The sequence below is a fragment of the Rhineura floridana genome, chromosome 2 (assembly GCF_030035675.1).
Source record: "Rhineura floridana isolate rRhiFlo1 chromosome 2, rRhiFlo1.hap2, whole genome shotgun sequence".
In the NCBI taxonomy this organism is placed as follows: Eukaryota; Metazoa; Chordata; class Lepidosauria; order Squamata; family Rhineuridae; genus Rhineura; species Rhineura floridana.
Genome location: NC_084481.1, coordinates 15,620,550 through 15,633,936, shown reverse-complemented (window position 1 = coordinate 15,633,936; position 13,387 = coordinate 15,620,550). Strand labels below are relative to the sequence as shown.

At 44.5% G+C, this 13,387-nt stretch overlaps 1 protein-coding gene across 9 annotated transcripts in view; it reads left to right on the top strand.

The window, feature by feature from the left end:
* Positions 1–13,387, top strand: part of NRP2 (neuropilin 2) — a 268,051-nt gene that overhangs the window by 37,997 nt on the left and 216,667 nt on the right. For 8 of the 9 annotated variants that reach the window (XM_061607910.1, XM_061607911.1, XM_061607909.1 and 5 more), the window contains exon 1: positions 7,156–7,412. The exons of the other annotated variant lie outside the window; for it this stretch is intronic. In XM_061607910.1, coding sequence (XP_061463894.1) covers positions 7,256–7,412 — 157 coding nt within the window. In that variant the 5' untranslated portion in view covers positions 7,156–7,255. Of the gene's footprint in view, positions 1–7,155; positions 7,413–13,387 lie in introns of those variants that run through there. 9 annotated transcript variants of the gene reach the window in all.

Genomic DNA, 13,387 nt, shown 5'->3' with positions numbered 1-13,387 from the left:
GTACTCAAAGAGTGCTTATCAATGGTTCCTTCTCAAACTGGGTGGAAGCAACGAGTGGGGTACTACAGGGCTCAGTCCTGGGCCCAGTGCTCTTCAACATTTTTATTAATGACTTGGAGGAGGAGGTACAGAGCATGCTTATCAAATTTGCAGATGATACAAAATTGGGGGGCATAGCTAATACCGTGGAAGACAGAAACAAAATTCAAAGGGACCTTGATAGGCTGGAGCATTGGGCTGAAAACAACAGAATGAAATTCAACAGGGATAAATGCAAAGTTCTACACTTAGGAAAAAGAAACCAAATGCACAGTTATAAGATGGGGGATACCTGGCTCAGGAATACAACATGTGAGAAGGATCTTGGAATTGTCATTGATCACAAGCTGAATATGAGCCAACAGTGTGATGTGGCTGCAAAAAGGGTAAATGCTATATTAGGCTGCATTAACAGAAGTATAGTTTCCAAATTGCATGAAGTATTAGTATTAGAGACTGAAAGAACTGGGCATGTTTAGCCTGGAGAAGAGAAGACTGGGGGGAGGTATGATGGCACTCTTCAAGTACATGAAAGGTTGTCAGATAGAGGAGGGCCGGGATCTCTTCTTGATCATCCCAGAGTGGAGGACACAGAATAATGGGCTCACGTTGCAGGAAGCCAGATTTCCACTGGACATCAGGAAAAGCTTCCTAACTGTTAGAGCCATCCGACAATGGAACCAATTACTAGAAAGGTAGTGGGCTCTCCAACACTGGAGGCATTCAAGAGGCAGCTGGACAGCGATCTATCGGGAATGCTTTGATTTGGATTCCTGCATTGCACAGGGGGTTGGACTTGATGGCCTTATAGGCCCCTTCCAACTCTACTATTCTATGATTCTATGATTCTAATTTAGCAGTTTTATGCCTCCGAGGACTGGGAGCCTTTTAAGGTAGGGCTCTGACACTCAAGGGAAAATTCTGTCTCTTCAGTAGGTATTTGTCTCATGCATGTTCTATTATCAGTGTCTTTTTTTTTGCTGGGGAATTTAATGTAGAAATGCACTGAAGCTGTGGTGGTTTGCCAGGCTAGTAAGAAAAGAAAACCACTTATTTTAGAAGTGCTCCTAATACAATTAATCTTTTGTTTTTGTTTTGCAGAAGATTCTGCACTGGTGGTTGTTGACATTGTTATACATGTTTAGTGTTATAAAAATAAGTTTATAACTGTGAATTAATATTCCTGAAGAAAAAGAAAACTGCTTCTTTTAGTACCACAACTTTCTTTGCTATTAATATAAGAAACATACTGATGAATTATTATGCAATTGGACTATTCCATATCTAGACAGTTTTGACTCCTTATGTCTTTCCAGCAGCAGCATAAGAGCAATTTTAGCTTTTAGATTGCTCAGACCAGGTAGCACAGGTTGACTCAGGCACATAGGAAGTTATATAGAATCTCAGGTTCTGTGTGTTCACAATGAACCTTGCATGTTCGCAGTATCTGTATCTGACACTCTGAGATCATGGCAGTGTAGATTTGGTTGTGGCTCAGCTAATGGAGGCTGGTCCATTAGGGCATATGGTGCATCGCCCCACCAACCTCATCCTGCCTTCAGCCAGCCACCACCTGCCTGCCTTCCTATTTAACAACTAGTCCAGAGGGTGGCCCTGACTGTCAGCTTCCTCCTGTGCCTTGGTCTCAGTGTTGCCCTTGCAAAACTCAGCAGGGAGGGAGGATGGGGACAAAGCTAGAATGAGTTGGCTCTGTCATTTGCTCTGGTTCCACCTACTGTTTGGACTCCCTGCCTTCCACACTGCCAGTCCCAATGGGCACCAGCCAGCCAGTGATCACAGCTGATGAGCTTTGGCTAGTTATTGACTTTGATTCCCATATATGTGGCCTACAGGGCTTGATTTGCCAGATATCTTTTCTAGATATCCAGAAACTGGCAGTATTGTGTATGCCGGGGATCAGTGTGAAATGCCCATTTCAGAATCAGTGCTGCTCTTGGGAATAGCTCCAGGTTTGAGGGGCCCATTGGGAAAGTGTGCACACCCCCTGTGTTGGTGGGTGCCATCTGGTCATTGGGCTTCCCTGATGTCAGTGGAAGGGAGCTGCACACTGCTATTTAAAAATTTCCCACAATGTCCCTGAAAGCCTGATGTCACATTGTTCTGGGGCGTTGTGGGAAATTTTAAAATGGTAGCTCATAGCAGCTCAGTGCCAGGGGCCTAGAGCAGGCATCAGTGCTGGTGGCCCTGACAAATCACTGGAGCTCCAGCAGCTGCCCATGCTGGCAGGCTACCCATTTTAAAAATGACTTCCCTTAGTGATGGATGGGGCACACCAACTCCCAGGTTCAATGCTCATCATCTCCAGATCAGTGAATCTCAGGTAGCGGAGTTGGAAAGAACTCTGCCTGAGTCCATAGGCAGTGGTGCCTGCTGCTGCTTTTTACAAGAGATGATCCTGGACTAGAAGTACCCAAGGTCTGACTCAGTAATAGGCAACTTCATATGGTCTCTGCTACTATTGTATGCTGAAGGAGGACACTTCAGATTCCAAAAAATGGGATTACACTTCACTGCTAGATTCATATGCCATGACAGGCTTTAATCAGTAGGAAGTCCTTTGCGCAACAGTTGATCCAATCCTGAGCTGATGCATTAGAGAGAGAGACATTTTCTGGTCCAGCATCAACATGTTAGAAGTGGAGTGGGGGGAATGCTATAATATTCCCTGAACTTCCCAGGATAGGAAGGTGAAATGCAGCAGTCTCTCAGAGCTCACACTTCTGGAAAAGTGTATGTACATTATTCTTGTCCTACATTGGAATGTGCATATGCTTCACCCTTAACCTAGTACAGAGGTAGTCAACGTGTTGCTGTCCAGATGATGTCATATTCCAGCTCCCATAATTCCTGGCCATTGGGGGCATGCTGGCTGGGGATGATGGGAGTTGGTCCATCAGCAACTGAAGGCGCCATGTTGGCTACTCCTGTCCTAGTTGCTTAGCAATATTGTTGTTGTTGTTATTAAAGTCATTTGTATACCACTTTATATTTTTGGGGAAAGCATCTCAAAGTGGTTTACAACAAAGATTAAAACATCAAACAAAATATTAAAAGAAAACATAACAGATATGGGTCAAATATGAAAGACCTATTCAAGACAACATAATTAACAGACAATTATTCTCTTAAACATAAACATTATGAATAAAAATCAGATACAAAAATACAACAAACTCCACAAAACAGCATTATTAGTAATAAAAATAACTAAAATAGGACCTGCGCCCCCCAGTGACCCCTCCCAAATATGTCCATAGTCCTCCACATCCAAGCCCCACTCTGATTCATTCCAACCAACCAGATAACTAATCTCCAGCCAAATAACCACTAAGGAGCAAATGCTTGGTCTACAAAAGACATAGCAGCGTCAAGCATAATGTACAACTCATTCACCCATTTCCATCTAGGGCAACATAGTGTCATTCAAACAACACAACCACTCCCTCCCAGTCTCTCATCCAGATAGGGCTGTCCTCCATCCTGGTTCAGTCTCTCACACAGTGGTATTGGGCAACTTTGAAACACACAAAAACATGACAACCCAGACTCTCACTCTGGACAGCAAAAGCACAATTCCAACTACCACCCAGTGGTACACCACTACTTGCTTTCTCCTACTGGATAATAGATTCAACAGTGCACTGTGAAAGGGGGCAATGCCCTCATGGAGACCCTGAAAGTTCTGCATTGCAGTAACCTTCTTATCTGGGCTGGAAGCAAGGTGTTTCCACTCTCTCCTCTGGAATTAGCAGCAGTGTCCTGTCGGTCTGGCACCTAGGAACAGGATGGGCAAGCAGATGGAACACCCACTTCCCTGTCCCAGGATTCCTCAGCAGCAGCAGGAAAAAAGCAGAGCAGGTCACTGCAGGTAATGCTGGTCCTCTCTCTCTCCCCCTCCCCCCAATAAAGGTTGTATGGGATGAATTTCAAACAATTTAACACCTCCCAAACCTTGTGTGAATTTTTAGACAACACCAGCCTTTGAGTCTTATTTTATCTCAAAATGTCCTCACATAACCCTAGCCATCTGGGCATAACAAGTCTGATGACATGTACAGGGGTTCAACTATTTATATATAAATTTTAATTAAATGTGTGACATCCAGAAATACGCACAGATTTGTGATATTTAAATGTGATATACTTTTCCGGTTGCAGGAGGCTTGAATGTGTTGAAGTGAATATTGCAAAGGTGAGGTAGGGGAGGGGGTATGCCCTCAAAAGTAGTTGGCATATTTTGCTCATGAGATCATTTAACACAAATCATTAACACACCTAAACCTTTTCTTCACTCGACAAGGAATTGAATGTTATTTCAAAAATACTTTAAGCAGTCAGGACACTGACTTTGAAATAAAAGGTAGGAATTAAATAGAGCTGGAAAATGCCCCCCCCATGTTACATTTTACTTCATTGTGGAAAGAGCAAGCTAGAGTTGGTTGAGAGCAGGGGTAGCTAACCCACTGGGGGCTGAGGGCTGCATTGGCCCATTGGCAATCCTCCAAGGGCCGAAGGGTAAAAGTGACTGTGATCAAAGTGCAAAATGGGCACTGCTAAAGTGAAAAAGCTGGCGTGGCCAATTTTAAAATATTTTAAAGCACTTTCTGGGGGTGGGATGGGCGGGAAGTTGCAAAAGACTTTAAGCATCACAGCAAGGGACCAAAGAACTAATGAAAAACCCCACTTTTTAAAAACCCTATTATTATTTTAGAATGGACAATTTGGAGGGGACACAGAAAACGTTTGGCATCACAGCCAGAGCAATTAGTTATATATATATATATTTAAAGGGATAAATCATGGTGGTGGTGGGCCTTGTAGGGCCACAAAAAATCTTTTGGCATCACCGAGGGGGATTTATGGGAGCAATGAGTACATTAAAAACTATTTCTAAAAAAATGATTATAATCGGGGCCTTGGAGATCACCAAAAAACTTTTGGCATCATGTAATCACAGTATGGGACCCATAAGAGTAGTTTTTTTTTTAATTACATCTTGGGGGGCCCACAAAAACCCCTTGGGCGGTGGGTGCGGCATGCAGACCACAAGCTGTGGGTTGGACAGCCCTGGTTTAGTATCAAACTCTATGTCATGGCAGTAAAAATGGGGTCCCTTTGTTCTGTTTTCTCCTCACTCCAGGACTGCCCTACCATTACGGAGAGTGGGGCACCTGCCTCAGACAACAGGTGCTGGGGTTGGTGATGATATGTGGGGTAGAGCTGGGTGTACCATGTGGCCTGCTTTGCACTCTCTACGTTAGTCTGCTGCCCTCAAGTGAGGTGGGAGATGGTGTTCCATTGCCAATGCTGAAGTAAGATTCAACTGCAAGTCTGGTAACCTTCTTCTACAAGGAATAGGAGAAGTTGCTTTCTTGACCTTTGTATGTCAGGCAGTAAAATGTCTTGGGCTAGGACTGTGCTCTCTCTCACCCCCCCCCCTTACACAGTGTGCTTTCATTTACCCGTGTAGCTATGTCATAATGTCATGCGTTCCCTCTTCCACATATGGTATGAACAAGTGCCGTGTTATGAACAAGTGAAACTGCATGTCTCAAGGAGAGGGGAGAATGCTTTTTCTGGCAGGTGGCCACCCCATGTCTTCTGAAATGTGCAGTTTATCTCTCAGTTAGATCAGCAGTTGAAGCACACTCTAAAGGAGATTGTAATCGATGCGGATCCTGTGTTACACACTCATTTATCTGTTTATGGTGGCCACTGCTTTCTAGTCATTCCGATTCCTCTCTTGTGGCAACTGGGTCACCAGGTTCATTTGCCTTCAGCAGAATCTGGAATCATGTATGCATCCACACACTTTCCCAATGTGGATTGCATGGCAGTATGTAAAATTATAGATATTTAGGCCTAGATGAAGGCCTCTTAAAACAGTACATTTTTAGGAGCGTATCAAATATGGTTTTAAATATGTACCTAAAGATAAAAAGTGTGAATGCAACAGTCATGTGTTTGTAGTCATGACTATCATACACAAATGCTTCTCAAGTAGTCAGGATTCACTGTAGCTCCCTATTGAGGGTATACTTTTGAAAAACCTGTGTTTGCCTTGTGGAATGTGTGAATGACCTAATGTGTGAATGAATGTGTTTAGACTGAAAAAGTATGTCTTTGGACCTTGAATTTTTCTAGTATAATCCCAAAGGGAATAATCAGAGTTGTTTAATAATAAGAGGTTTGAAGTTTCATGCTGACATATGATGGGCAGGTAGGGAACTGTGAACTGAACGTGTATTTGGGTTACTTTTCAATCCTACTTTTTCATATTCTAAGTGTACGTGGGAATCCTGTATGCCATGTGACGGATGAAGAAGTGTAGAAAGTGCAACATGTTTTCTTTTCATGAAGACTTTGCCCTGTTCCAAGTAAAATATAATGTGCTGCTTGAATGTTTTTGTTGGAAGGCTTTATGCTTCTGTAAATGGCAAGTGATTGTTTTTAATGAGGAGGGTGCAAAAGTGTGTACAGGAAGGAAGTGTAAATTGCATATACATCTGTATCTGTCAAGTTAGTTGCAAGATGGGCATGTAGCTTACCTGTATGAAATCTATATAGACACACGTGTACGTGTGTTTTGCTTCCAAGTATAGGAAAGAAATTATGGTAAGACTATGGGTTTGTATAAATGTTTTTGCGTTGAGAAAGTTCTCTCCATGGAACAAAACCAGATGTTTTTGTATGTTCTTACTTCTTAAATGCTTTCTCGTGATTTCTCCAGAATTATTTCCCACCCCACCCTGCAAAAGGGGGAAAGTCACATAAAGTCTTTGGAATAGTCTGTGAAGAGAAGAAAGTATTTAAACAATCAAGTGCCTTAGAACAAAGCATCACACATACACACATGCAAAGGAAGACTAACTTTATTTGTGAAAGATAAAAATAGTATTTTTTCGGGAATAGGAAGTGATGACTGCCTTGTGAGACGCACAGGGGGAGGGAACCTCGCCTGATGAGATATTTCCTGTTGCTATTGTTCCCCTTTGCAACTTCTGTGCAACGCAGGGTGTCTTTATCTTGGAAAGGAGGGTGATTCTTCTACAGATCTGCCTTACAGGGAGGGAGGGAGGGATGGTATCGGGAAGCGGAAGGGAGAGAGCAAAGCACTTCGTAAAGTTTAAAGTAGCTTTTCAGGCCCTGCCGGCTACCTTTCCTGAGGGTGTTGGCTTCTGGCTGTGCTACTCTCATGGGTCTCGATGTGGGATGTGTTGACTCCTGGCTTGCAGGTTTCCTGCCAGCTTTCGCAGAGGAGCATACAAATGGGAAAGTTACACCCTCTGGAGCCTGCGAATCAGCTGGCGCCTCTATGTTGGGTTACACCTGGAAGGCCAGCTCCTTTTTAGGTGAAGTCATCATGTGGCTCATAAGCTTGGGACGGCCTGTGCCAGTTGAGGTGGTTTGGCCTTGGCCAGTTCATTCTCACAATATGAGCCCATATTGATTTCAGTCGATCGGTGCTAAACAAATACCCTCTCTGGTATCCAGTGGATACATGACGTGCCCAGAGAAAATGTAATTTGTTTTTTTGGGCGGGGGAGATGGGGGGGGAGAGCGAGCGAGCGAGCTTGGGCTATAAATGTTCAGAAGTGGGATGATTTGTGAGGAGCTAATTATCTCAGATATCTCTGCCATTGTGTTAGAAACGGGTGTAATTGTTAATCTGTGCCAGAGAGCAGGCTCCCTCCCGTGCCTTGTCACTAAGCAGAGGATTGTGCACACCCATTAAAGGCAATGGCCTGATTTTGTTCTGTGATTTAGTGCAGCTTAGTTTAACTGAGTTTCAGCTCCATACCTAAGACTGGGAGACTTTTTTTTTTTTAAAGGCCGAGCCGCAAGAAGTGGGGAGGGATTTGTGGCGAGAGAGCCAAGCTCTTTATTTGCCCTCCTGCCTTTGGACTCCTCAGTGTGCCTGAGGTGGAAATGCTGGAGGCAATAATTCTGTCTGGGGTGTGTGTGTGTAAGGAAATGGGACCTATACGGAAGAAGGCCCCCCTGTCCTCCTATTGAGAGGTGGCTGCTGAGAAGTAATGTATAATTCACAAGGCCATGCTGTTTCACGCAGATGGTGATATTCAAGCATGACTGACACTAGAGGAGCAAAATCTCTGAAGCCTTCCTTTTCTTCACCCTTTTTCCTTCCTCTCTTTTCTGCAGTCTGTTGAAGCTCTCGCGGTGCTGAAAATTTCTCGAACCTGGACACTTCAGGCACTTGTACAGTGGCTTCTGCTAGCCTCTAATTTCAGCCTATATGTCTATCCAGCTGAAATGATGTTTACCCCCCTGTATATACACTTCATCCTCATTTTATCTGAAGGACCATTTGGTGCATCTGGGTAATCAAAGGTTTAGAGAAGCAGGAGTATTATTTTTGCAGGGCTATGTTGGGACAGCAGGATGTAGAGAACATACAATTAGGCTTTGCTGGTGTTTCTTGTTTTAAACGATATTCCTTATTCTAAAATACTGTGTCTTTCTAGAACTAGAGAGGGAGTGGAGGGGGGGAAGGGGGCATGGCTTATAAGCATATAGCAGAGAAGGGCAACTGGTGGCCTCAGCTGGTGCAAGACATGCTGCCACCTGGGACAAACCAGCAGGTACTGCCGCCACACTCCTTGCATGCTGACAGCCTCTTCCTCCTCCTGCTGTCATTTCTGCAACAACAGTGCAGTTGTGCTTAGCTTCTCCAGGGCCATCTCACACCAAAATACTCTTCTCTTAGGAAGGGCCCTACACTGTGACCTAGGGTCCCTCCAGAGGGAGGCATCTGTGGGGGAAGTAGCCCCAGAGAGCTTCTGTGCCGCTGCTAGCACTCTGCAGATGAGCCTTTGTCCTGACTCTACAGTGTTCTTATGTTCTTATTAAAAAGGTAACAGCTTACTGCTGTGGCAAAATGGCAGCGGTGCATGCAGGCGCTCTCTGGGGCTATCTAACCCACTAATCCTCCCTCAGAGTAAGGCATGGGTGATCCAGCCCTCCCAGGGAGACCTCTAAGCTAGTAGAAACAGGGCAGCACTCCTAGAGTACTAGGACATGCCTTCTACTGAGTAGCTGCTACTTGCTGCTTCATAGTGGATGATCTGTGTGTGTGTGTGAGAGAGAGAGACAGAGACAGACAGACAGAGAGAGTGAGTAGATGAGCCTCTGGATGGGTGGTGGCAGGGAGGACCAGTAGCAGCAGTGGTGGGTGACCCTTCAGGCAGATAGATGGTTGTTGTTGGGGAATGCAAATCTGCCTTCCCCTGATACACAGTCTGAGACAAAGGGCTCACTGTGACTAAAGGAGAGAACAAGCTGTGGGCAGCCTGCTAGGGGCTGTTAGTTCCCAAAGGGTTTCCCTCTTCCTCAAGGTGACCTCCAGTCTCAAGGGCCTCCTTTTTATGCATCTCTGCTTGGCCCCTATGTGGTTGAGACAGAGGTAAAGAGCCTTGGAAACCCCTCCCTTCAGGGTTTCCCCTCTGAGTATACACAGAAACAGAGGCTTTGGCAAAGGTCTCCCCATTTGCTGTGTTTTGACATGGACAAGCTGAGAATGAGAGACAGGTTCTCCCAAAACCTTTGTTGCTTTTCAGACTGGAGAAGAAAGGGTTAAAGGATCTGTAGCAGCAGCCATACGGACCAGCATTTGGCCCTTTGAATCTTAGCTCTAGAATCCTTCTGTGCATTAAGATGAAGGGGTAGATGACCAGAGTAGGCACTGGAAGCTGAGGCTGCCTTGCGTGCCATGATGGAGTTTGTGTGTATATAATAATAATAATAATAAATTTAATTTCTTCGTCGCCTATCTGGCCAATGGCCACTCTAGGCGACTTACAAAATTGTTAAAATACAATTGATAAAATACAGTAATACAATATAAAAACAATACATCTGCAGCAACAATATTAAAACTGGGCAGGAGGCATTTCAGTTATAACAATTAACCCTCCCCGGATACCCCAAAGGCCTGCTGAAAGAGCCAGGTCTTTAAGGCTTTCCGAAATACATTTAGGGAAGAGGCGTGCCGGAGATCTTGTGGGAGGGAGTTCCAAAGAGTGGGGGCCGCCACTGAGAATGCCCTCTCTCTTGTACCCGCCAATCTGGCTGTTTTTGTTGGCGGGATTGAAAGAAGGCCCTGTGTGGCCGATCTTGTCGGGCGGCATAATTGGTGGCGTTGAAGGCGCTCCGTGAGATAAACTGGGCCGAAACCGTGTAGGGATTTAAAGGTCAATACCAACACATATGTATGTGGTATGTGTTAAAGGTACCCAGGTTGGCAGACCTCAAGTGTTGCAACCTGAATAATCCTGCTAATTGACTAATCCTTCCTTTTTATGTTTTTTTCAGATATAAATCCCATAAATTTCAACAGCGTTTACTTCTGAATATGCTTAGGCTATCATACTGCACAACAGAAACACGTGCAATTGCACTTGTGCAAAGTGTTTGCTTTATTCTTTACTTGGGTGATACAGAAAATAATGTCTCTGAGTCAAGGGCCTGATTGCAAGAAAACAGGAGATCACTTAACTCTTCTGTGACTGCATTCATAAAGGGCCCCCTAATCCATTTTCCTTCTTCCATTGTCTGCAGCCATGAGGCTCATATCTACTTGAAGTAGGAAGATCAGGGGACAGCCCACTTGTCGGTCCCCATTGGATTGCTACAGGGCAGCGGCATCTGCTGGTGGCTATGGTGCTGCTGTGCAGCTATGTCCCTTTTGGTGGGCCCAGTGAAAATAAAAACAATATGCCATATATGCTCTGTGGGAAAAGGGAGGGCATTGCTGGGATTCTTTAGTATGTTATCAATTGTGCCTGTATGATGCAGATTCCGCCCCTGCCCCCCAGCCAATAATGAAATAATAAATCAGATTTGTGGCATTCGTAAGATGAAATGTTTTCTTGAAGATGAAATCACCCTCTTGGGCCTGTTATAACCAAGGGCTGAAAGTGCTTTCCTCGCTCAGGATGTAATTGTTACCAGGCTATTTGTGGGCCAGCGCCACAAAAACCACCACTGTTGATTATTGCAGTCTTTAATTCCAACTGCTTAGCTTAGCTTGAAATGTTGGAGGAGACAAGGGAGGAGATGAAGGCAAAGCCAAGAGGGAGAGAGAGATCTGGAAAGGAGAGGGGTGTGGAAGTGCAGTCTTGTGGTTGGAACTGAAACAAGGGATGCCGTGATGTGATCTGGAAGCCATTTCTAGTTGTGCCAGAAACTTCTTGTGTGGGCCTACCTACATGAGACACACAGACCTTCTCGCAGACAAAGCCTTGATGCTGGGACAGGTGGATATTTGTCCAAGATGCTAGTTTGTAACGGGCCACCACATGCATTGCTTCTCAATCAATTCAAGGTTTGCATTTAGACAAGCTGTTAGTTTCAGACCACATGTGATTTTTCCATAGAAGGAGAATCTGTATATCTTGTTCTGCTTAGGGCTGTTACTAGTTTAAAAATTAAACAGGCTGATATATTTGCCAAGATCCACTGTACTGTAGTGGTAGTGTTGGACTCGAAGTGAGGAGGCCTGATTTTGAATCCCCATTTGGCCAGAAAGTTCATGGTGTAACCAGAGCTTGGAAAAGTTACTTTTTTGAACTACAATTCCCATCAGCCCAATCCAGTGGCCATGCTGGATGGGGCTGATGGGAGTTGTAGTTCAAAAAAAGTAACTTTTCCAAGCTCTGGGTGTAACCTTTGACCAGTCACCATGTCTCAGCCTGACCTACCTACCTTTTCCAGGTCCCTCCTCTGAGGGAGGCTCAGAGGGTAGTGGCAAGGGAAGGGCTTTTTCAGTTGTGGCTCCCCATCTGTGGAATATGCTTCTCAGTTAGGCCTGGCACCTTCATTGTCATCTTTTCGGTACCAGGTAAAGACATACCTTTTCTCCCAGGCATTTGATAAATTGAGATGCTGTTTTGTTTTAATATGCTGCCAAACCTTCTTCTGGCTGTGTGGGGATGCTATTACTATTATTTTGTTGTTTATTATTATGTTTTTTTATAGTGTGTTTTATTTCTTTTGGTTTTAACATTGTGTAAGTCGCTTGGAGACCTTCGGGTTTCAAGTGACAACTAACTAAATAATAAATAAATAAAAGGGTTGTTGTGAAAATAAAATGAGCCACATATACCATCCCATGCTCCTTGCAGGAAGGGTGGGATAAAATGATATAAATGAAATTAACTCCCTGTGTGTGTGTGTTTTAAAAAGGAAGACTATTTTTTTGGGGTTGTATTCAGCATAGTGCTAAGTTGCTCGTTCTGTCAGTGCAAGGATTTCTCCTTGCACAATGGAACTTTCACCCTCTCTCTTCTCTCTGTGCCCCCCCAATCTATTCTGGTTCCCTTCCCCCAGACCTCCAGAGCAGATTTGCGGATGGCACAGGATATGTGTGGTGGTGGTGGTGGGAAGTCCCATTGCACTAGCAGTAATTTTGCATGTGCACAACTATGTGTTTGTAATATTGTAATAACTATTATGAGTTAACGCATCATAATTAAAATAATATTTAACACATCATCGTGCCATTCTTCTATAGAAATTCCTTCTTCCTCTGCTCACATCTGCAGTAGTGCTCCTGACCTGAAGAGCTGGACAGGCCTGGGGCCTCATCTGGCTCCTTGAGCATTTTTTTCTGGCCCTCCAAGACTCCATTTATTTTGGCGGTGGCAGAAATGAAAAGATATTAAAAGCAGGCCTGGTGCTAAGCTGTATCTAAACCTCTCTACACAGTCCAGCACCTTGATGTGGGTGCAAATGACCTCAATCATCGGAGCCATTATTCGATGAGTGGGCAGGGGACAATAACCTCCTCACTGAATCTGCACTTATCAGCTGACGGGGAGGGGGGTGCTATGTATCCTTTGTGTCCTGCACGTGGGCGGTTGTGAGAGGGAGCTTGCAAGAGTATGGAGTGGCCACTCCCACCAGTGGCATGTGGCCCCTAGGCGATTGGCCAGAAAAAGGTTAGCCGCTCCTGATTTAGATTGTTCTGTGCTGCTAGGCAACCATGAGGGGATTTCTTCCTTAAACAAATGGCAGTATTAGGTGGCTAATATGTTAGGTATACCCAATTATATATTGTCACATATCTCAGGGAAGGGAGCAGACAGGCAATGAAGTTGGAGATAAGTACAATGCCAAGGCAAAGCTCAGGTGCCCTTCCCCTAACTTGTTCTAGGACATCAAACTGATCTGGACCAGTCTAGCCTCTTTACGTGAGCATTTTTGTTTTGTAAAGGAGGGTTTTCTTTCGTATCTTGTAAGGGCAACAATGTTACATTTAGATCTAATGATGTTTGTGAGGTGCTGTTAGGATAACTGTGGAAGAACG